Source organism: Elgaria multicarinata, chromosome 4 (genome assembly GCF_023053635.1).
Source record: "Elgaria multicarinata webbii isolate HBS135686 ecotype San Diego chromosome 4, rElgMul1.1.pri, whole genome shotgun sequence".
NCBI classification, from domain to species: Eukaryota; Metazoa; Chordata; class Lepidosauria; order Squamata; family Anguidae; genus Elgaria; species Elgaria multicarinata.
This window is the reverse complement of record NC_086174.1, coordinates 76,072,224-76,096,138: the sequence shown is the minus strand read 5'-3', so window position 1 is coordinate 76,096,138 and position 23,915 is coordinate 76,072,224. Positions and strand designations below refer to the sequence as shown.

The window sequence follows — 23,915 nt, the reverse complement described above, 5'->3', positions numbered from 1 at the left end:
ACTAGGATGTAAACATAATGGTTCTTATGTCTGAGTAAACATGCGTATGATTGAGCTGTTAATCTTTTGTAGATGTGGGGGTATCCTTTTATGGGGTTAAGACAGGGAGAATCCACGGTGGAAGAGAATCCACGGTGGAAGATCCTCCAAATCGAAAACTCTGACAGACACATGCAAGCAGGGCTAAAGGTGGAGGCACTGGAGGAAAAATAAGTAAGCTAGCTGCAGGTCTGACATACTTTCCCTCCCTTGTCAGAGGAATAGGAGAGTTTTTGAGCTATTGGAGCCAAAGTTTCCCCCACCACTGTGGGTCCCCATGGTGGGAACACACCACCATGGGGACCCATGCCATTTAGGGCTTTAAAGGGAAAAACAACAACACTTGCACTTTGAATTGGGTCCAGAAACAAATGTGCAGCCAGTACAGATGCTTCACAATAGATGACATGTGAGAACATCTGTCCCAACCTGTTAATAAGTAGCCTGCTGCATTCTGTACCAGCTGAAGGGTTTAGTCTCTCCCAGCTTCGCCTGCCTGGGTATTTGGTGCAGCACCAAAACCAACTTGAGGGTTGGGGAGTGGGGGTTGCTGTGGTCTAATGAGATTCTATTTCCCTTATTAGCCTTCCCACTCATTTGAGTGCTGATCTTGAATGTCAGGTATCCGGGACAGATTTGGGATTTTGCTGGTGTAACCCCCCCCCCACTAGCCATTAATCCCCCTGCCTGACCTGATGGAGGTGGTCTCAAACTTGGTGTTGAAGGCCCCTAGCATGATGGTTCTGGGTGATTTCAACTTTCATGGTGAGGCCATCGGATCCATGGCGTTTCAGAACTTCATGGCTGCCATGTCAAGCATTAGCCCAATCCATGTAGAAGACCACACGCTTGATCTGATTTTTTCAACTGGGTGGTGGTCTGAAAGTGGGGGAATTAACATCTATCCTTTGGTTATGGTTGGATCACTTCCTATTGAGGTTTAGACTCTCGGCAGTCTTTCCCCTCTGCAAGAGGGGGACCCATTAAAATGGCCCATCAACAGAGGCTAATGGATTCTGATTGATTTAAGAGGGCTTTGGAGGATTGTTTTGATTATATGACTGGTGGTTTTGTTGAAGCCCTGGTTACGTTGTGGAATGACACGATCATTCCCAAGTGTCCTCCCCTCTGAGCAGAGCATGGTCAAGTCCTTGGTGTAAACCTGGGCTGAGGGCAATGAAGCAAGATAGAAGATGGTTAGAATGCAGCTGGGGGAAGACTTGAGCTACCAAAAGTACTTCATAAATATATATATTCTGACTTTTTGTTGAATATTTGTCTTATCCCAATTTTCTCTGTCTTTCTGTTAAATAAATGTTTATACTCTTATTTCTTTTACAGCACAATCCTATCCATGTCTATACTGAAGTAGTCTTATTGAGTTCAATGGGGCTTACTTTCAGGTAAATAGGTTATAGGATTGTAGCCTTAAAACCTTTTTTTTCCAAAAACAACAACCTTAAGGCATGATGAATCATACCATATTTAAAATATGCTATTTTTAATCATTTAATTTAACTCCAAAATCATTTCTGATCCGGTGAGTGCTGTTTTATTATTGTGTCTAGAACAGGTCTGATTCTATTCCTTAAATCATTTTTGCTATATTTTTAGATTAAAGAAATCTCTGTTGACAGTGAATGCTTCTTCTGGTTGTTAGGGATATGTGAAAATTTGAATCTGACTTCCCCTGACTTCCCTCAATTTCCTTGGGTTTTTCTATCATATCTGCAGATCATGGGAACTCTGTCCTTAATTAGCCTAGCTGAAACCTTATAAGGCTACAAAGATCAGGCAGAATATCTATTCTGAGACAAACGAATGCAACATTTCCCCGACATCCCATTCCTGCAAAACGAAATCTTTAGGCAGTATTTTTTAAAAAAGAAGTATCTTAAAAACAAACATGTATATTCTAATTTTTTAGGGTGTTACACATTCATACTGCCCTGACTTCAAAGGTGTGTCCTGCACCATTTGTCTTTCGTAGATTGGTATTCATGGACATATTAGCCTACTCTTAAAAACAAATTCACTTTAACAACAGTAGTATGATTTCTGTAAAAAAACCCAAACCCCCCCCCCCCCCTGTGTGCCCAGTCATTGCCTTGGGCTACATATCAATGTCAAGTTGGGTAAGCAACAAAATTCAGCTTGGTTTTTATATTTGTGACAGGAACTTGAAGAGGGAGTCAGCAGCCATCAGAGCAGCTTTTCGATATTGAACACAACAGGAGAAGGAATCATACAGAAACTCTCCACTACAGATGGAAGCTTCCTGAAAGAGAAACTTGCAGGGTTAAATAAACGCTGGAAAGCCATCACTGCTGAAGTCATGGAAAGACAACAGAGGTAACTGGAGCAATCAGGATTTGGGATACCTTAGAAGCATCCAAATGGCATTGCATATTTTCCATTAGGTTGAACCTTTCATACCTGGTTTCTGAAAGGTCTTCCAAAACTGCTTTGAAGTAGTTAGTAATCATGTAGTGTTTAATGTAATGTGAACGCACACCGATTTCATATTTTTTCCTGCTTTGTTTTATGGAATCAGCCATTGACTTATTTAAATGTGTTTTTGGGAATGTGTGGATATTGAACTCATATTTTGGAATTGCATTTTATTTATTAAAGATCTTTGTACACTGCCTGGAGTGCTTTTTAGCAAACAGGCGGTTAGTGAGGTCTAAAAAAGAGGCTTTCCTACAAAATGCAGGGGTGCATTCAAGATCCAGATGAATCAGTATGTCTGAATTTGAATTCTAAGTATTGTTAATGTTGAGTCTTTAAAATATGCATTAAACTTAAAAACTATTCCCCCACTCAAAATAAAATGGTAGCTGTAATAAAGGCAAGAGGCGCCAATTTTGTAGTCAATCCTGCTCCAACCCTGGCAAGATTGGCTTGCCTATATAGTATCAAAATCATTTAATTTTTTAAAATTTGTTTGATAAGATGAAAGGCATTGTGCACATTTTCCATAGTAATATGAAATATTGCTGGAAATTCCTTAACATTAAATTTGGCACATGAAGTCCCTCTTTTGAAGAATGTTTGTACATTCACATTGTCTTTTAATATTCTAGCATGCTCTTCTTCTTTATCGGTTATTGAGCTGTAGATGGAATATATTCTCATCCTGCTTTTATATTTGTTCTAATATGCATAGCCATGTTCTTGTTTTATTTTCCACTTTGGGTTTTGTGCCTCAGATTCAAAGGAGAGGATCAGCAATTAACAGACTTTACAAGAAAGCTCGAAGAATTTAGTTGCTGGCTGGAGAACATAGAAAATGCCCAGGGTGAGAAACCTTCAATCAGCCATGAAGAAAATCTGCAAGCGTTAATGGCAAGTTCAATCAAAATTATTGAATACTTTTGAATTTGAATTGATTCCTCCTTGTTCCTTTCTATTGAGGAAGGTGCAAGTGTGGGGTGTTCTAAATGTATATAGGTACTACCAGATCACAGACGCAAGCTGCAGTTTCACACACAAAATGACTGACTCCTGTTAAATCTATTTGAAAGGTCACAGGGATCATTTGATTCTCAAAGTATTATGTGCAGTAGATTGTGATGACTAGTTTAATAGTAAGGTAGTTAATGACTTTTCAGACTGGCTCTTCCTAGACAGCAGTACATTCAAGCCAAGCTATTGCTCCTAGGAACTCAGCTCATGTTACTTTTGTTAGATTTTTTTAAAATGACTTACCTGCTCTCCTTACACATCCTAAGAGGGACTGCAGGTGTCTTCATTAGACTTGGGTGAGGGTTCCTTCTTGGTAAGGAAGGCTGCTAGCGACACCCAAAGTCTGGCTGGGGCTTCTCATCTTGCCTCTGTGTACCAGTGGAGATAGGAGAGAAGCATGGTGGTGATTAAGTAGAGGTGTTTTTTACCACCTGGTCTCCAGCCAATGGCAGCACCATCTTTCCTCGCTCTCAGGGATAGTGCCACGACAGACTCTGAACACCAGGCCTGGCCGCGGCTACTCCCTGCTCAAGCCAAGCACCACCACTTGATATGCCTGAGGCGAGGGACAAAAACCACCTTCCTCCAAACTATGTGGAGAAAGGGGTTAAATGGAGAAGGATTTCAATAATATAAAATAATACACTGTGAGTTATATGTGCTGAGGTGAATTATTGTCAGAGAGGGTGATAAATTTATAAACTTCAGATAATATATGCCAAACAGACACATGGGATTTTTGTGGTAGTTAAAACAAAATAATTAAAAATTATTTTAAAAGTTCACAAGCTTTGTTTCAAAATAAAACGTTTAAAACCTTTTTGAAACCTTTCATCCAATCCTTCCACCCATTCACATACACACTTCCCTTTCTCTCACACAATCACTCTTGAGCTTTCTTTATTATCAGTATTGTTTAATATACATCAACTATGTGCACACCACACTCCAAAGACATCACTCTCTACACTGAACCTCAAATTCTCCAGAACTTAAGTACTCTAAACACAGAGAACTAAAGTACAGAGAGCTAAAAACTCTAAGAGTACCTAAAAAGTCTCCCTCAATCCCCTCAGTCATTGCCTTATATATCACTCCTCCCCTTCCCAAGACATTCTAACTCCACCCATTCAGGTCAACATTCTAAACCCACCACAGACTTACCAATACAGACATACATTAGGGAACTGACTTGTGGGGTGTAACGCCACAGATAGCAACTGCTTACCTGGTGGTTTTGTGTTTGGTTTGCTTTCTCTTCAGAGGAGGCCACAAGCATTTAGGCCACAGCTTGAATTTTCCCACCTAGAAAAGCACTAGGAAGCAACACTCAGGCCCTCAGTCATTCTGAGGCCTACAACATAGGCCTGCTCAGTAGCCAAAACGTGTAGTCATAGGTGCTGCACCCAGGGTGAGACCTTTCCTCCCTTGCCCCTGACTAGGGATAACAAGCTTACTTGGGACCATATGGGTCCAGGGTTGATAGTCAAGAAGGTTGGACAGCTCTCACCAACTAGGAGATGGGGTGTGTGTTCAAGAGACAGGTCCCTGTCAGCAACTTTTCCTCTCAGAAGAAGAGAGAGAAGCAGCAGAAAGATTCTCATATATCCAGAGGCAGATCCAATCATAAACACAAAAAGGACCATAGAGCAACGTGTAAGGCGGCCTCTTCTCCCTCCTCCTCCTCCTCCTCCTCCTCCACCACCTCCACCCAGAGGTCCCTCTCCCCTGGTTTTATCCAGTCTGATAGCACCCCCTTATCTTCTTCTCTACCTTGTGGGAGTAGAAAAGGAAATGGAAAGAAGAGGTCTCATCAATTTTAGGTACAATTGGAAGGTCCAAAAGCTAAGAAATATTGGAGCCATGTTCATTTTTTAGAGGCCTTTCCATAAAAATCTGGGGTGGGGTGGATGGAGGTTGGATTCATTTCATGCATAAATCATGCAAAAAACCCCACGATTTTCATGCTAACTCAATGTTCTTTCATTTGTTCTGCGTTTTTCTTTTTCCCCTGTTTTTAAAATGGAGGATAAATTGCTCTAATTCTGGAAAAGTGCAAGGAGCTACACAGCACACTAAATTTCCAACTCTCAGCTATTCTTGTTGCTTCTCTTTTAGCACCAGGCATTGCCTGCCTACCTCGTGGCATGCCTTTGTAATCATAAGGCTTAGGAACTTGCTTTTTAAAACAAATTAGATTCTATTGTCAATACTACTTTCTTAACTTGTCTGTTACATTATAACTCCAAGAAATATTCAACTTCCATCAGACTTAAAACATCCTTGTAAACCCTGTAGGGCTTGATGGAGGAGATGGACATGCAAGAGGAGAAACTTAAGTGGCTAAACAGAAATGAACCAGATATGCTTTCAAATAAAAGCATTGGGCCTCAAGAAAGAGAGAATATTTCTGATAGACTGAGGACTTTGAATGTTAAGTGTAAGAAGGTACGGATTTTAATATTAACTCCTTACCATATGAAGCATGAAATGTATTCTGTTCAGTTATGGTTTTGCAAGCTACATGTGAATACTATTGTTGCGGGAGAGAGAATTGGACAAGTGAGTATAAAAACAGTGTCATATGTGCTCAATGAAATTGTGTTCCCCTTGTAGTCTTGATCGGGGGCAGGTGACCTGCTGCCCTCTAGGTATTTTGTGCTACAACTCCCATAATTCCTAACATAAGAACTTAATAGCCCTGCTGGATCAGACCAAGGATTCACCTAGTCCAGTAGTCTGTTCACACAGTGGCCAACCAGCTGCCCACAGGAAAACCGCAAGCAGGGCTTGACAATTGATTGTGCTAGCTGAGACTGATGGGACTTGTAGTATAAAACGTCTGGTTTGCCCACCCCTGATCTAGATCAGTGATGCTTACAGTGTCAGAAATAGAGGTTCTTGAAAATGACTTTGGAATAATTTCCCCAAATTGGAAGTAAAATTTGTGTATATTTTCTTTATTTATTTTAACTTACTATATTTACATTCTGCTATCCCACTGCAAATCTCAGAGTAGCTTCCAAAGGGCCCCAAGTTCCCTTCCTTCTGGGGACAGAGCCATACTCAATGTAAGTTTAGCATTGTTACAGCACTGAATGCTCCCAGAACATTTATTAGGCCTGTAGAAAAACTGGAAATCTAGTATTGCAGAGAGAAAAGTTCCAATCTAGTCTTCACCTGACATGCAGCATTGTGGCAAGCAGGGTGTCTTTTTAACTGGGTAAGCATTCAAACATGTAATTTGCATTCTGAAATAATAGAGGCTCAGCAAGTCTGTACTACATGACTTTTCTGCAAGTGTAATCATTTATGACTGTTTATTTTGGGAATTGCTCGAATTGAAAATCGTTGAGCTTATGATGCTATTGGGTGATGTGATTGCTTTGGGTTGGATGCAGGTGTAGTCCTGTGCCATGGGGCTGGCAGAAGTGAACTTCTCACTTCTGCCCCATGTCAGACTCCCCCCCCCAGCTCCCCCGACAATGCTACACAGCATTGTAGCATTTCTTAATGGTTTTTAATGCTTTATGTATGTATGTTCTGTGTTTTAGAATTTTAAATTTTGTATACTCATTTTTATCTTAATTTTAGAATTTCTGTAAACCGCCCAGAGAGCGGTATATAAGTGCAATAAATAAATAAACAAACACAGAAGGCCCCAGATGAATGGGATAGTCTGTGGTATGGAGAATTTAGGGGGATCCCTGGAAATTGAGTGTAGGTACCTTCTGTCAGCAGATCTCCACTCACAGAAGGTGCCTTTGCTTGATTTTTGGGTTCCCCCTCAGCACCCTGTACTAGAATGGTAATAAACAAGAACTATTTAGCCAGCTAAAAGAAAACAATCAGAGGCATGTTGCTGGGGAACATGGGTGGGAGGGTGCTGTTGCACTGTGTCCTGCTTGTGGTTTCCTGGTCGACAGCTGGTTGGCTACTGAACAGAATGCTGGACTAGATGGTCCCTTGGACTGATCCAGCAAGGCTCTTATGTTCTTATGATCAATTTAAAATGCCTGGGCTAATAAAAATCAATTTCACCTGGCATCAAAAGGAATGCAGTGTTGGTCCCAGTTGTACATTACTTTGGTGGATATTCCAATGTCAGGGTACCACCAGAGAAACTTGGAGCAGGGCCTCATCTGATTATCTTAATACACAAGCACCCTTGAATGCCTGATATACAGTAATGTTTACCAATAATAGTGTGCTTGCTCTAAATTTCAAATTGACATATGAATGTAGAAGTATTTATTTATTAATTAATCATTTAAGAGATCTATAGGCCACATTTTAGGGGAAATTCTCCCAATGTGGCATATAAGAAAATTTAAAAGCCACAAAACATTAAAATTCAGTGAAAAAGCAGACGATCAATTAACTAACAATAAAAACCAAAGAACACTTATAAGTGTGGGGAGAACAGTTTCCTCACATTCTTCCTTGTTAAAGTTAGTTCCTGTGTTCTGGGGAACTCATGAAAAAGTTCTTTTGTGTCATTATCTGCAATCTTTTCTTTCCACTTGTCCACATCTCATCCCGCAACCTTTTAATGGGTTCTGTTGAGCAGATGATTCGTGTATATAATCCAAAACATGCAACTTCCTGCCATGTTAATAAACCCAGGCTGTTTTAGGGACCAAATTAAATCCTTTCATCTCTAGGTTAAATGAATGACGGAGATGGGATGGCTTTCCTGCTCAAACCCTATAATGGCAATGCTTTATAATACTGATAATACTTTCATCAGTCTTTGAAATGTAAAGGTTTTCCTCCCATATTAGGTGTTCAGAGAAGCACCCAACAGAGTGAGAGAATTAGAGGCATGCATTCATCAGCTCCGTCCTGTTCCACAGACAAAGCCTTCTGGTGAGAACTGAGCAGAAAATGTGATTCTCTGGGGGAGATGTTGGATACTTTTATCACTATATTATATCTTACGTCTTGGATAAAGAGCAAATGTATTATAATATTTCTTTGATCTTGAAGGGAAAGGATGCTTATGCTGCTGTTTCTGTTAAAGGGCTTGATACTGAGAAATTAAAACATAGGACTAAATTCATGTGTATGTAAAAAAAGGGTGTGTGATAGATTTTCTTAACAAAAGGAAGTATCTTTGCAGACTTCAAAAAGAGCCCAAAATGTTATCAATCTTTTGAAGATCTGTATTGATGAATTCTTCTGTTTGTATGATTCAGAGGACCAACAGCTAATGCCTGTGTATGACTCAGTGGCAGCACTTTCTTGGCTGCCAGTGAATTTTTAATTTGTTCCTTCCTGGTAATTACTCAGATGTGTAAACTATGATCAGCTGGAGCTTGTGACTTTTCCCATCAATGGCAACAATGATGTCTAGATTTTGGCCACTCAGTATTTGAATGTTCCTAAACTGGGGGTCAGAAAGTGAATTTCTCACACCTAACTGAACCTGCCAAAGCTGAAGTTCCCATTGACATTTTGTGATGATGACAATCTTTCTGCACTATTGTGGACCTGGAGAACAATAGTCCAGATGAAGATTTACTGGGTATATGAGCGATTGGAAGTGCTTATTTGGAAAATTTCAGACCTGAAGATGGGGAAGGTTTTCAACTATTAGGATGGGGATGGAGGAAGATGCAGAGGATATTCTTAGAACTGCAAGAAGTGACTTCTTCTTGCTTGTTTTCCAACTGCAAAAATTTCTAGTACATACTACTCTGATATACTAAGTGAATTATTTGTATTGTTTAGATTACCCTGCTGTCCAAAAGATGGTGCTAGTTGCCTCTGAAAATGTTGCTCAAAATCAGCAGGCTTTGGAAATCTCTGCACCTGCTGATCTGGATAAAACTACAACCGAGCTGGCTGACTGGTTGGCATTGATCGACCAGATGCTAAAGTCAAACATAGTCACTGTGGGAAATGCTGAAGAAATCAATCGGACAATTGCACGCATGAAAGTAAGTGGTGTCATGAAATATTGTTGTTTTGAAGTCCTAAAAATATCTGGCAGTGTCCTCACTTTCTGTTTGGTGGAAAGTGAGGGGATCATCTTAGAGTTGGTATAATAATGTTTGATTGGAAATAAAAGTCATTGTCAAGGAAGAAGCTGGTGTAGGGATGGAGCATTTCTCTGTTCATCTCAAAAAGGGTCATGCCTTTGTGACTTTTACAGTGAATGCTCACAAAAGGCCTGAGGGCTTTGCACATGTTCCATCAAACTTGTGAAAAATAAGTCACCTTTGTCCCCTGAATTCTCTTCCTTTCAAAAGGACCCAAAACAACGTCCCTGCTCCATATCTTGGAGCATGAGGAAAGCCGCTCCAAGGCACTCTTTTCCCAATGAGGATGCTAAGACTTGTAGCCTGAAACCATCCTCCTGCAGGAAAAGGCTGCTGTGTGCACAATTTCCACTGGGGCTTCTCCACTCTGCTGTGGCCTGGGAGCACCAAAGTGACTGTCTTCCTCCTGAAGGGGCTTTAGGCAGGAGAAGATTAAAGTGGCAGAGGTGGCTCAAAGGATCAGAATGAACACAGCCATGCTCAACGAGTGGGATGAGTAGGCTGTGTTTGCCCTAATCCTGCTTTTTGATCTGTGGTGCTCACCTTTGCGATCACCCTTCAGTGGATGCTTGAGACATCTATAATTTAAGAAGAACCATGCTGGATCAGACCGAGGGTCCAACTAATCCAGCACTTTGTTCACACAGTGGCCAACCAGCTGTCGGCCAGGGACCAACAAAGCAGGACACGGTGCAGTAGCACCCCACCCATGTTCCCCAGCAACTGGTGCATAAAGGCTTACTGACTTTGATACTGGAGGGAGCACATAGCCATCAGGGCACATAGCCACTGACAGCTCTCTCCTCCAGGAATTTATCTGCCGGCCCTTTTAAAGCCATCCAAATTGGTGGCCAATTGCAGTTAAGTAGGCATAGCTGTAATTTTTGAAACTGTTCAGCATTCAGTGACTAAGTCCTATAATACGATGTATTTATGCATTCCAGAGCCTTACGGGTTTTAAAGCCAAGAGTAATATACTAGGTGTACATTTATAATTATTTATTACATTTCTCTACCTCCCCATAGCCGAGGCACTTTCATTTATAATGAAAAACATTATAAAATAGTATACAAAGTTTAAACCCATTTACATAAAACACACAAACGGACTGTGTTCACAAAGGCAACATATATCTAAAAACAACTTTGAACTATCAGCCATAAGTCAAAGTGCATGATGTTCTTCTGTGTCTAGTAGAATCCATACAACACATGTTACTGGAAACATTGTCATTATCTGCAAATAGTTGTAGTGCATTCAACCTAAAATAATGAAATGTAATTAATGTAAGTTAATTGCCTTGCCCAATAACAGTTAATCATTGAGGTCCAGCCCTAGGCATCGTGTGATTGAGTTTAAAGAGAGAGGTGAATATCTACATTGGCATTTAAAATTGTGCTGGCAGAGGTTAGAGAAGTGTTTACACACATTTATGTTGACATTTTCTTTGCTTCTAATATTAGCAACATTAGAAAGTGGAGGCAATCAGTAACTAATACCCTCAGGGTAGGTTTGTGTGTGTTTAACATAGCAATGGTCAAATTAATTGCCTAATATTTTGTTGTAATAATATATGCCATATAATTTCACCCTCCCAGCTACTTGCCATGGAAAAAGAGGCCTTATAAGATTGCGGTTATGTAGATATAGCTGTAATTTTATTCCCCAAAAGAAATAGAACTATTTACAAGTGCTTAGATACGTGCCCATTAAAACAGTAGTTGATTGTATAGTGTGGGAAGTCCTGAGGACCGAAACATATACTGTATATTATAAAAAAATCCAGTAGAAAAATCTTTAGAACAGAGAACTGTAGGTAAAATTTCTTGATATCCTAGGGAAAGAACACAGGAAGCGTGATGAATTTCACCAGCTTTGTTTCCACATGTATTTACGTTTTGCATTGTCCAATTAAACAATGGTTTACCCTATTAAAGACAGTGTGGAATTGTAACGTGATTAAGCCCTCATTTAATGTGTTGATCACATAGTCATACAGTATATTCTGAAGTAATAAAAATATTTCTACATTTAAAGTATCTTTATAATACATTGCTTAAGACATTATTACCTGAATGTTGATGTTCTTGGTTCCGCCCCCTGTTTTAATCCTCACCCACATTTTAATCCTCACTCTTTACAGATAACAAAAGAAGATTTAGAACATCGGCACCCCCAGCTGGATTCTGTTTTTACCTTGGCTCAAAATCTGAAAAACAAAACATCGAGTTCTGACGTTAGGACAGCAATCACAGAAAAATGTAAGTTTTGGTTGGAGAGAAGTGTGGGTAGATAGGCATGACAGTAATTCTGTAATAGATATTAGTGAATCAATTTTTGATTTACTAATTAATCACTACTGAATGGAGGCAGAACTTGTATGGGCCTGGATGGAGCATGGCAGAATCTGGCAACTCAGGGAGGTGGAGCCAGGGTTGGTCCTTATGGTCAAAGGAAGGAATCAGGGTGAGAAACGATAGCAAAATGTCTTATTAGGTGGTGTCTGACCTTGACTGGCTTCTTAAACCCCATTATTACTTACAAAAAGTCGAAGTTGCAACAAGGAAAGCACAAAAGAGACATTTCCCCTCCCCCCCCAAACAGAAAATTTGGTTGAAGAATGGGTGCTCACCAGATAGTAAGGCGGGTGAGGAGAGAAGTGGATTTATTGAACAGATGGATAGGTGCTGGTGTTTTGGTGCTGGTTGTAAGGTCACACAATAATGCAGGACTCTCCATAGTTAATTAATAATATGTTGTTCTCTTGGCTGTGTTAGAACAAAATGTGGGTTTTTTAATTTCGTTTTAGTTTCTGTGTTTCTAAGAGATCCTTAGCTTGAGGCAAAGAGAGACAAGATGTTCTGTTGTCCATATTGATAGAGGTTGGTGATGTGGCTGCAAGGCCAATCATGTTCTGCCCTTGCCAGCCAGCTGTTACAGACAACACAGGAAACTGAGTCAGACCCTTGACTGGCAGCAATGGTCCTCCAGGGTTTCAGGTGTGACTTTTTCCCTCGCCCTACCTGGAGAAACCGGGGATTGAACAGGGGACCTTCTGCATACAAAGCATGTGCTCTATCACGTTGAGCTATGGCCCCTCTCAACAAGATGGAGACCTAAGAGGCAAGTTAAGACTGTGTGGATAAAATGGGTGTGTGTGTCTGCTAGTACATTCTGGGAACACAACATATGTAAAACAGTTAAGGTTTGAATCTGCACAGCAGAAGGGAGGTTTCATGATTATGCAGCCTGCTCCTGAAATCTTAACCATGGCCACAAAGGTAGGCAAATTACTTTAAGTTCTCCATACATGAGACTGGAAATACATAAACTAGGAAAAGCATATTTGTTGTGAAAAAGGAAGACTCGCATGGTAAACTTGCCTGAATTCTGACTATGCATGAAGAGAATCTTGTTTAACATTCTGAGATGAAGAACATAAGCAGAGCCCTGCTAGATCAGACCAAGGGTCCATCTAGTCCAACACTCGGTTCACACAGTGGCCAACCAGCTGTCGACCAGGGACCTACAAGTAGGACACCCTCCTACCCATGTTCCCCAGCAACTAGTGTATACAGGCTTACTGCCTCTGATATTGTAGGTTGAGCTTAGCCATCAATATCAAGTAATAATCTCTACATGACTGTATAAGGTGCTCTATTTTTCTCCATCAGATTAATAAATCATGGACAAGAATCTCTCAAATGATGGGTGAGAAATACTGGCATGGTTGAGTGTTAGGGTCACAAGCCCATTTAGTTGCTCAGTTGTATTTCTGAATAACAGCAATAAAAATGCTGTATAAAATGGGTAGCAATAGTCAGAACCTTCACTCTGGTCACGAGAAGGGAATTAGACTAGTTATTTGTCAAAAATGGTACCAACATCCCATTTAGAATCTACTTAAAACAAACTAAATATTTTTTGATAAATGTAAGCCTTAAACAATTGTGTACATCAACTGCTGTCTTGACAATTCATATCCAAGCATAAAAAGTCTCTTATTATAATTATGGCAGGTATTTAAGATGCATATGTGCTTTCTCACTAAACTGTCAGTTTGTATGTGTGCACACAGCACAAGCTGAATACGTACATATGCATATGTAACTCATGATTATACGAATCCTGGTGTGTGGGTGGGTGTGTTCAATTTCTCTCCTCTATATGTTGTAACAAAGTATCTAGTAGTTTTCCATGGTAAAGATTGTGTACAAAGCTATAGAACTTGGATTCTTAATGTTCAGAAAAAATGGTAGTAAGAAGCAAAAGCTTTACACAAACAATATATAGAGCTAACAAAGTGGCATGGTATACTTTTTACTGTTATTCACATTATTTCTCATCACAATTAGGAACTCAAAGTATGCCCCAACTTGGTAAAGATATTTTCCCACCATCACAAAATCTGAATTTCATATATCGGTGGTTCATGGTACTCTGATTATTAGAGCCTGAAAATGTGACATTTGTACATGTCTCCTAAAAGGTACATTAGGTCCACTACCAGTGGTTAAAGTATTTTTACATACTAGCTAGAATGCTGAAATGGATGTATACATGGCTGATTACTTAAAATATGTTTGGAAGTTTAATATGTCACAGTTACAGCTTACAACCTGAAGCCTGAAGTTCTCAGGTCTCATAACAGAAACCGGGATCAAGAAAAACAAGCTAAGCATGGGACAGTATCTTAGGCTGTGGGAAGTCCATTGCCTCTTCAGATTCTTGAACCAACTTAGGCCTGGTGGGGTTGGGATTTCCAGTGGCAGTTTGGAACATATTTCTCTGCTTATAGTCTTTGTGTGTGTGTGTGTGTGACACACACACACACACACACACAGAGATAGATAGAGAGACTAGATATTACTCTAATTAAGTAGCATGTAGCTGAGGCTTGATTTTTTTTTTTTTAAGCTCTAGTATACGTGAGGAATCCCCAATTTTGGATCTGGACCATTGTGCTCTGGGAGGGTTAAACCTCCCCCTCACTGAATTTTCCTGAAAATTCCCTTCCCCCCCCCCCCCCAGGTGGAATTAAGAAAAAAAACCTCCATTGATGACAGTAGATACTTCTTTAAAAAAAAAAAACCATGGGTGGAATTCAGGGGGAAAATCTGTGTCTGTGGTGGGGAAGATTTAACAGTGGTCCTTTTCCGGATTGGGGCCATGCACATTTATACTATATTTAAAAAAAGACTCGCCTCAGCTACATACCAAGTGTAACATGTAGCTCAGAGAGAATGAATTGAAGGGAATACAACCACTGTTCCCTGAACAGGGAAGTATATAAGAGGTGTTGTATATAACAGCGTATTCAGGACTCAAGGTTGGTTCAAGTGCTTCTTGAATGGCTACTATCATTGATACTGCTGCAATATCCACAAAACATTTGTGTATGGTTAATATGTTTCTGCTTTGTCTTTTTCAGTGGAGAAAGTGAAGAACCAGTGGGATACTACTCAGCATGGGGTGGAAGTACGTCAACAGCAGTTAAGACGCATGCTTTCTGACAGCATGAAGTGGGATGACCAGAAGCAAGAAATGGAGAAGCTAATTGGACAATATGAGATCCATCTGCATGCTCTTTTACAGTCTCGTAAAGAAAAGCTGACCAAACAGATTTCTGAAAACAAAGTGAGTTCAAAAACGCTTCCTAATTTGACTTCCAGAATGTGAATTCATGAGTCCAGTTTAAATTCTTGCTCCTGCATCAGAGCTGATTTTATTTATTTATTTATTTATTACATTTTTATACCGCCCAATAGCTGAAGCTCTCTGGGTGGTTCACAAAAATTAAAACAGGATGTGTTCTAAGCTATTCTGGTACAAATTGCAAGAGGGTACTGAATGTTGCTTCACCTAAACTCTCACTGCTCATAGGAAATTAACTGTTTTGGGAGAGTAGTGGATTAATAAAGTGCATGTGTACTTCCTTGGCAATAAATACGTTGCATCTCACCATGTACTAAAATTTTATATCAAGAAATGAATGACTTTCAGGATTTCAGTATGTTCTGGAGAGTATTTCATTCAAGTGTTTTCATTGAGGCAGGATTCTTCAACAATACTAGAACACACCACAATCTTTTCATATTGTTGTATACGAGCCCCCCCCCCCTCTTTTTGGATGGGCACATTTGGGAATTTGAGAAACTGCTGTGGGAGCTACCTCAAAGTGCAGTCAAGGCTGGTAAGGGAGAAGGATGACTTTCAACATCTCTAGAATTCGTACATCTCTGATTCAAATTAAAGTAGATTCTGCCTAGTATGCAGGAGGGAAAGGGATTACCTCCACCTTCTTCCCATTGCAAAATATGCGATAGGCTACCAATGGAGTAACCCCTAGGTTGCCACTGTCCCTTTGGATTAAATTCATATATGAAATAAGGAACAGTGAAGCAGATCCTCCTTGCCTTCTTCTGGTCCTCCCCACCTTTTCCAGGTAGTTTACAATGTTGGATTTAAGTCCAATAGTGTAGCCAAAGTATGAGAGAAGATTTTTGGATTTCAGTTTTACTATGATGCTTTCATTACTTTCATATTTCTTTGCTTAACAGGTATTAACTACTATGAATTTGTTTCTTAGATGTTAATACAAGAGCTAGATAAAGGAGATGTAAAGATGAGTACATTCAATGATCTGTCCAATAAACTTCTTCAAGACTACAATGGTGATGATACAAGAAAGGTGAAGGAAATTATGGATCATTTGAATACCTCATGGATTAACCTGAAACACAGGTATGTACAAACACATTTTGTGTTACTCAAATATATTTATATTAGAGCAGATGTGGGCAACTTGAGGCCTCCAGATGTTTTGGCCTACAACTCGTATCATACCTCACTCTTGGCTATGCTGGCTAGGGCTAATGTAAGTCAAACATCTGGAGGCCCACAAATTGCCCACCCCAATATTGTGTGTGTGTGTGTAGACATATTCTACCTTTTCCTGGCCCATGTTATGTAGTCTCCTGAACTGGGAGAAGTACTTTCACAGATTCTGTGTTCTTCCTTTTTATTTTTGTGTCTAAAGTAGTACTCTTAGGTCAGAATAGTGGAGGGTATTGATCCTCTTCAGTGCCACTGCTTCACCCTGTCTGCTGTTTTGGTGCCATGTTTTCTAGAGAGAGCTGTAAACAGTACTGCATTCATTACTGTGCCATTGTTGTAAGCCAATCAGGGATCGTGTAGTAAATGTAATGATGTTACAATGCTGTGGTGCCAATCAGATTTGGCTCTGTATTGACATCTCAGAGTAGGATGCACAAACTTTCCATTGTTTGCCTGAAAGGAATCAAGCATTTATGTGTGTGTTTCCACTTCCTCTGCCTTAAAAAGTTACTGGAACTTGATAATCAAACAAAGAGGTCATGGGGTATGCAACATAGTTGGATATCCCTAAGGGCTACATCCTTTAAAAAGCCCTTAATAAGCATTGTGAAAACGGACAGTTTCACGGATCCACCTCCTTTCCCACATTGATAATCCCCTCAAAGAAAGCCTTCTGGAGGGAGGTCTGGATTACTCTTTGAGAAATTGTTCTGCTGCTTCTATTTTTACTGTTTCAAGCTACAGAAGCTCCCTGTCTGATCCTGAAAAGAATAGAGTTAATGATTTTTCCAATTTGAAAATAAACTTTTTTCTGTTCGGTCTCAATTTCCTCTTTGTGTAATATATGTTTTCTGCCTCTAGCTATTGCTCTCTTTGTCACCTTGAACAATTTTATTTTAGCCTGAAAAAGGTTTCCTCTAGAGATGTGTAGATGGTTTGTTTTCATGTCTCCTTTTTCATGACTCTACATATTCTGTTAGTTCTGTCATTTTCATTGTGTTAAGACCTGAGAATCTTTCTCATCTTTTCCTTCTGTCTGTTAGCATTTCGGATTTTTGGATATTAACTCTCTTTCCACTGGAGTATGATCTTGGAATTTCTGCATGAATTTTAAAACATTCCAGGCTTGAAATGTATGTGTTACTAATCATCAGTCAAGCAGCATACACTTCACAGTACTAGAGACCCTTGAATAAAACAGAGTTGTACTCATTCTTAATTTACTGAATAATTCTTGCAAAATAATGATATTCTAGCATTTTGGAAGTAACTTAGCAGATGATGTTAGAATAGTACAGAATATGTCTAATTTGTTTTGGCATGAAAGTTTGAAGGTTAAAAATCTGGCCAATTATTTTGAGGTGATTCAGCATGAAGTAATTTGTATTGGGGCTCAGTGATGGGAACAGTGCACTTAAATTTATTTTAAATGAAGCTAAGCATAGAACAGTCTTTGAAGACAAAAGTGAGCAAGCAGTTTTTAAAAAAGCAAAAACAACCCAATGACAGTTAGATAGATCAATTCCTGAGAATTATAGTGGAGAAGGATACTGTCATTTGAAAAGCATGCCTTTTTTTAAAAATATCTCAAACCATAAGGCAGATTTAATGTATGGGAAGTAGTCTATGGGCCTGTTCAGACAACATGAGGAATGGTTCACATGACACGTGAAGCCATAATGTTTACCTCAAAATGCTTAACCACTGTGGCTTAGAATGTTGTCTGAAAAGGGTCTATATGTATACATAGTCAATGCAGATGCAGATCATCATCTAGGTCCCAGATGTTCATCTAGGCCCCATTGAACTTTGTAATTTACAATGCACATGGGGATATGCTTTCCTATCCATAGCCATCAATTGTTACATGTAGCTATTAGTCTGAGGTGGAAACTAGTGTTTCTGGATCATTCTTCTGCATCTTCTGCATCTTATTTATCTTATTTAAGTAAAGCTTCATTAAGATCCATGGTTTGTTGTTGGTTGTTCAGGATTGTTAAGCCACACTGCATGGCTAACAAGCTACCCTGGCTATGTTCAGACAACACAATAACCCACGGTTCAGCAAATAACCCACAGTTCAAAAAGAAACCACACTCAATCACTGAGTGTGGATTAGCGTTTGTGTACGCAGCCATTCAAACTTACAGTTGTTTTGAAATGAACAAAGGACACTTACATGCTTGACAGAAGGAAAATTTCTGGATCTACAGTCTCAGAATTCTTAGTCCAAATGGCCTTAACCTGGAGGAGAATTCATAAGCTTTCCAGCACTCTCACCTCTGTTTTCCCCCCTTTGGAATTTTCATCTCCAGCATTCCAAACTGCCATCTTTGGTATCCATTTAACGTTACAGCTACTGATGAGGGCAGAGGCCAAAATGATTATATATATTTTTAAATACTCATTCTGTCTTTTAAACATATTTTTACTTAAGGCGTACTATCCATAGTTGACCCAGAATCTCTTTGTTGCTTTGCTATTGTGCTGCTTTACACCCCTGCCCCGCCCCACCCACCACTATCAACTTTTTTTGAGTTCTGTAAAACTGCAGCTAATATAATTGAAGTTGATATTTCATTGATCCTTGTCATGATCCTTGATATTTATCCAAAGATGAATAGGTTTGAATCTCTTCTGTTACCAGTCAATTATTGACATACTTTTGTCTTTGAATTGGCTATGACTACACAGGGAAGAGATCTTGGAATCAAAGTGAAAAGCTAATTAAACTGCTGTAGTACTGAAAAGGGAATCTCCATATTTCCAGGCAGTATTCCAGGCAGTATACCTCTGGCTACCATTTGCTGGTGACAAAGTGAATGTGGTTCTGTCCATGTTGCTGACCAATGTTCTGGGCTAGATGGACTTTTGCCATTGGTCCAGCAAAGCAGCTCTTATGTTCTTATTCTCTTCATCAGTTTTGGGTTAGCTGTCTTGGCAGAGTTTTTGATCCAAACCCCCAAATGAGGGTTTCCTGCAGCTGAGCCCTAAGCATGTTGACTTGGAGGTAACTCCCTCTGAATTCAGTGGGATTTATTCTTAGGTAAATATGCATATGGCACTAACACAAATGACTTTAACTTTTTTAACGTTGACTGAGCAAACCCTGCTTTATTAGTTTGTCACACACAAATGTCTTGATAGTGCTCATGCAGATAGCAATTTTGGCACTTGTTGAATGGAATGTTTTTCAGGGTTAACAGGACCACTATAATAGGATTGTTAATTGTAACCAAGCTGGAAGCACAATAAATCTTTATTGTAGTGGTGTAGCAGGTACCAATTCAATATTGATGACATGATGTGTACTAAGATGTAATAACTGTTGCAGGGACTGTGGCTCTGGTTATATGATTTTATGTTGCAGTTCATACAGAGGGCCAGTAGGACCCATATTTAGATATATGCACACATTGGCCCAGGTCCCAATTTAGCACAGATAGTGACTCCACAAATTGATTGTTGTGAGGCACAAAGAATTTTTTTATTGCAAGACAATAATTATATTAAGACTTTTTTGTGTGTGGTGATCTCAATTACCTTTGGTTAAGTGCTGAAAAGATCTTATTGGGCACTACAATCTTGTTAGCCCACTCTAACAACAAATTCAATTTGTATAAGCATTTTTATTTTCCTCCTTTTGGCTGCACATAATAAATCCTCCCTAATACCCTCTGGATGAAAATGTTTTGGGATGACATAAATCTTGCTCATAGAACTAACTCTGAGTTGTGACTTGCAGAGCAAAGTTCTTGACACGGAAGATGGAAAAAACCTAGATTAATGCATCTTAAGGGCGATAAGCCATTAAATATGAGCCAAATGGCAGCTACCTTTTTAAAACCAGATCTTTACCATTTGAAACATGATATATTCATTGTTTCTTTGTTTCTCAAAAATACACCCATTGTACACATAGTTTTTGCAATCCATGACTTTGCAATTTGGCACTTGCTTCCTGTAGATTGCTGGCAGGAAAATATTTGATTGTTTGTTTTTAAATACAGATTTGACATATATTCTCAGGGTACCAAAAGATTATCAGTAGAAAAATCTACAAAAACTAAATTTTCTGAGTTGAACATGGTGTATGAGATTGTCTCAGTTTGGAAAGATGAAAGTCAGCCAAAGGCAAAAGAACTGCAAATATTTAAGCAATATTTAGGCAAGTCATACTCTGGGTATGAAGTTGTCAACTTATGCATTGCCGCAAAAGAGAAACATATCAAGAAAGAGAACCAAAAATGATACATATTTGCATCAAATTGGTATATACTAAGTTATTTGGACAGATGGTAATGTAGAAATCATTACTATAATTTAAATAAAAATAAAATACATCTCAGCATATAGAAGACTGACCTGCATGCCTACTCAGTTTGCCATCCAGGTGTTCTATCATTGAGCAAATTCATGGTCTCTTCTTTATGGTGCTTGATCTTCAAACTGGATGTGAACTGGATAGCCATTTAAATATATGTCTTTATTTATTACATTTTTATACCACCCAATAGCTGAAGCTCTCTGGGTGGTTTAAAACAATTAGAACTATAAAATACTAGACAATAAATTACAGACGATAAAATACAATATAAAAGTTTAAAACTGCAATATAACAATAAAAATAACCAAAGAGAAGCTAGCAGCAGTGCAAAAATTTAATTTACAATACCAGATAAAAACAAACTAAAAAACTAAAATGCTTGGGAGAATAAAAAGGTCTTCACCTGGTGCTGAAATGGGCACAATATAAGTGCCAGGTGAACCTCTCTGGGAAGCACATTTCCCAACGGGGTGCCACAGCAGAAAAGGCCTTTTTCACAGTAGCCACCCACCTCACTTTCTTTGGCAGGGGCTCCTGGAGAAGGACCACTGAAGCTGATCTTAGGGTCCAAAGCAGATATATACAGGAGGAGATGATCCTTCAGGAAGCCTGGCCCCAATCCATTTAGGACTCTGAATGTTAGTACCAACACTTTGAATTGGACCTGGAAATGGACTGGCAAGAGTACTGACATAGTATGATCACATTGGCCAGTCTCTTTTTATAGACTTTCTGCCCTATTTTGGACCAGCTGTAGAGGACACCTACAAATAAAGGGCTGCCTCCTGTAAAGTAGGACCTATGGGCACTCAATTTAGAAAACAAGTGCAATACAAAAGAAACGCAAATATAAATTACGCCCCCCCCAATCCTGTATGAGTGGTTACAGTCTCCCATGTAAGTGATAAAATGAATACCATCTGTGCCATTTTTTTTAACAGCATTGTGGTTTGTACTGTATATGACATTTTAGGGAGTTGTTTTCGTTCACTGTGAAAAACTGTTCACTTGTTTCCTTACATTCTCCTGAAAGTGTACAGTTAAGTTTCTTGTACTTGAAGTATCGCATCTACTTATGGCATGCACAGAATTGCTCAGCTTTCTAGAATAATTTTTATGCATTTTAGCATGTTTACATATAAATGAATACAGATCGAATTTCCAGAAGCTGTGGCATAACAGAGAAAGTAAATGCATGTCAACAGTTCTGCCTTACACTTATGGATACTTTTTGCAATTTCTGAGGTCACCGTTGTCATTTTTCCCCCTTCCCTTCTCCAGAACTTGTAGTAGGCAGAATGCTTTGGAAGCTGAACTGAAGACAGTACATGCCTTGCTCAAAGACCTTGAAAGTTTCCTCAAGTGGATACAAGAAGCAGAAGCTACAGTTAATGTCCTTGCAGATGCATCACAACGGGAACCTGCAGCTCAGGACAGCACTTCTGGAATGGAATTGAAAAAACAGGTAGAGGTAAGACCAGGATTGTTAATTAAAATATGTTGTGTTTGTGTTTATTCGTAAATGAAATAATAAAATGCAATTAATAGTCAAAAGACAAAGCAGCAGATAAAACATGCTGAGACTAAAGTACCAGGGAAATTTAAAAGCTGAACAGATTGGCAGGTGGAATATTTGCTGAAAAGGAAAGGTCTTCACATAGCAATGGAATGCCATCAGAGAGGGGGAAAGACACTTGCCCACCTCAAAGAAACCCCCCACAAAGCAAATATTTCCCCATAAACCACACACCTTGTTTAACGAATCAGGACTTAAGCTACAGTATTTTTGAAAAGTATTCCTTAAACCTTCTACCCTATTGGAGCTGGTTGGTAACTTTAAAAGCATTTCTATACTTTTTAGTTAGGGATGCTGCAAATCCAGAACTGGTGTCTCATGCGATCTTCCCTATCTCACATGAGCCTAATCAATGCTTCAAGAAGAATCCTGTCTGGAGCACTCGTGTTTTTCCCCTCCCCTTCTTTTCCTTGGAAGGAAGTCATAAACAAGATAGAGAGGAAGCAGTAACCAAGCTTTTCTGGCCAATTAGCATGAGCTCCTATGAGGACTCTCCCTTTGCTGTTACTTGCTAGCAAGGAAGCCCATTCCCCCAAAGTCTGATTGGCAGCAGAAAGCAAAGCACTCTGAGCCAACTTGCATTTCTTTATTAAATGTGGGGCGTACACTCCCCCTTTCAGGTGTCATTAATTTCTGTTGAAAAAACATAACCCAATGGGCCTGTTCAGACAACACACTAAGCCATGGTTAGGCCTCTAACCCTATTGCAGAAAATGGTTAGTGAGCATGTTTAAACCATGATTATGTAGCCACCATAGCTACATAACCATGGTTTATGACATGCTACATGACATGCTAAGCCATAATGTTTAGTTCAAAATGTTTAACCACCATGGCTTAGTGTGTTGCCTGAACAGGGTCAATATGTCATGCATTTTTTGAAGGATGACCAACATTTAAATACATAAGCAAAAGAGTGGGGAAAGTCAACAATACTTTTTTCTGTGATTCATAAATAGGTCTCTATGGGTTCACACTATTGAAACTATAAAAGCAATTATTTTTAGTGGTGTCTTCCCTTTTTTGTTTCTGGCTGTTTTGAAAATACGTAATTGTAATGCAGCTATTCTTTATCAAATAAGATTTGTAGATTGCCCAATGTCTTTATTGCTCCAGAGAACTTCTGCGCCTGCCCACCACCAAACAGATGAGACTTCAACTCATAGCTGCTACAACTTATTAAAATGCTTTAACAAATGTGGCCATGACACTTACAGAAAGGATGAGGAATTTAGAATATGCTAACCCTAATGTTTTAATGCTGGAAGTAAATTGCAATATAGGTTTTGGACCTAAATTGTTTCAAAATGATTCAAGTGCATTTTAAAAACTGTTTGGAAAATGAATGTGTGTCTCTCAACATACCATAACTTTTAAATATTTGTTTATAATCTTATCACTGAGATATTGGATGCAAAAGGACAACCCTCATCTGCTTCCTTTACCTTGTTGCAATTCTATAGAAAGTTGTTGATTTTTTCTTGCTTCTGCTGAAGGGAGCAACATAATTGCTTAATAGAACATTTGGGAAGCCAAGGGAAAATATATTAATACGAATATCAATGTAGAAGTTGTACCTTTAGATTTAAAGCTCCAGTTGGCTTGAATACTATAGTTAAAATA

General features: G+C 39.2%; 1 protein-coding gene across 1 annotated transcript in view; it reads left to right on the top strand.

The window, feature by feature from the left end:
* Positions 1-23,915, top strand: part of UTRN (utrophin) — a 390,352-nt gene that overhangs the window by 152,287 nt on the left and 214,150 nt on the right. Inside the window, exons 44-52 of the mRNA XM_063124582.1 lie at positions 2,216-2,391; positions 3,252-3,387; positions 5,806-5,955; positions 8,292-8,376; positions 9,241-9,449; positions 11,696-11,813; positions 14,984-15,189; positions 16,142-16,296; positions 21,998-22,187. Coding sequence (XP_062980652.1) covers positions 2,216-2,391; positions 3,252-3,387; positions 5,806-5,955; positions 8,292-8,376; positions 9,241-9,449; positions 11,696-11,813; positions 14,984-15,189; positions 16,142-16,296; positions 21,998-22,187 — 1,425 coding nt within the window. The remainder of the gene's footprint in view (positions 1-2,215; positions 2,392-3,251; positions 3,388-5,805; positions 5,956-8,291; positions 8,377-9,240; positions 9,450-11,695; positions 11,814-14,983; positions 15,190-16,141; positions 16,297-21,997; positions 22,188-23,915) is intronic.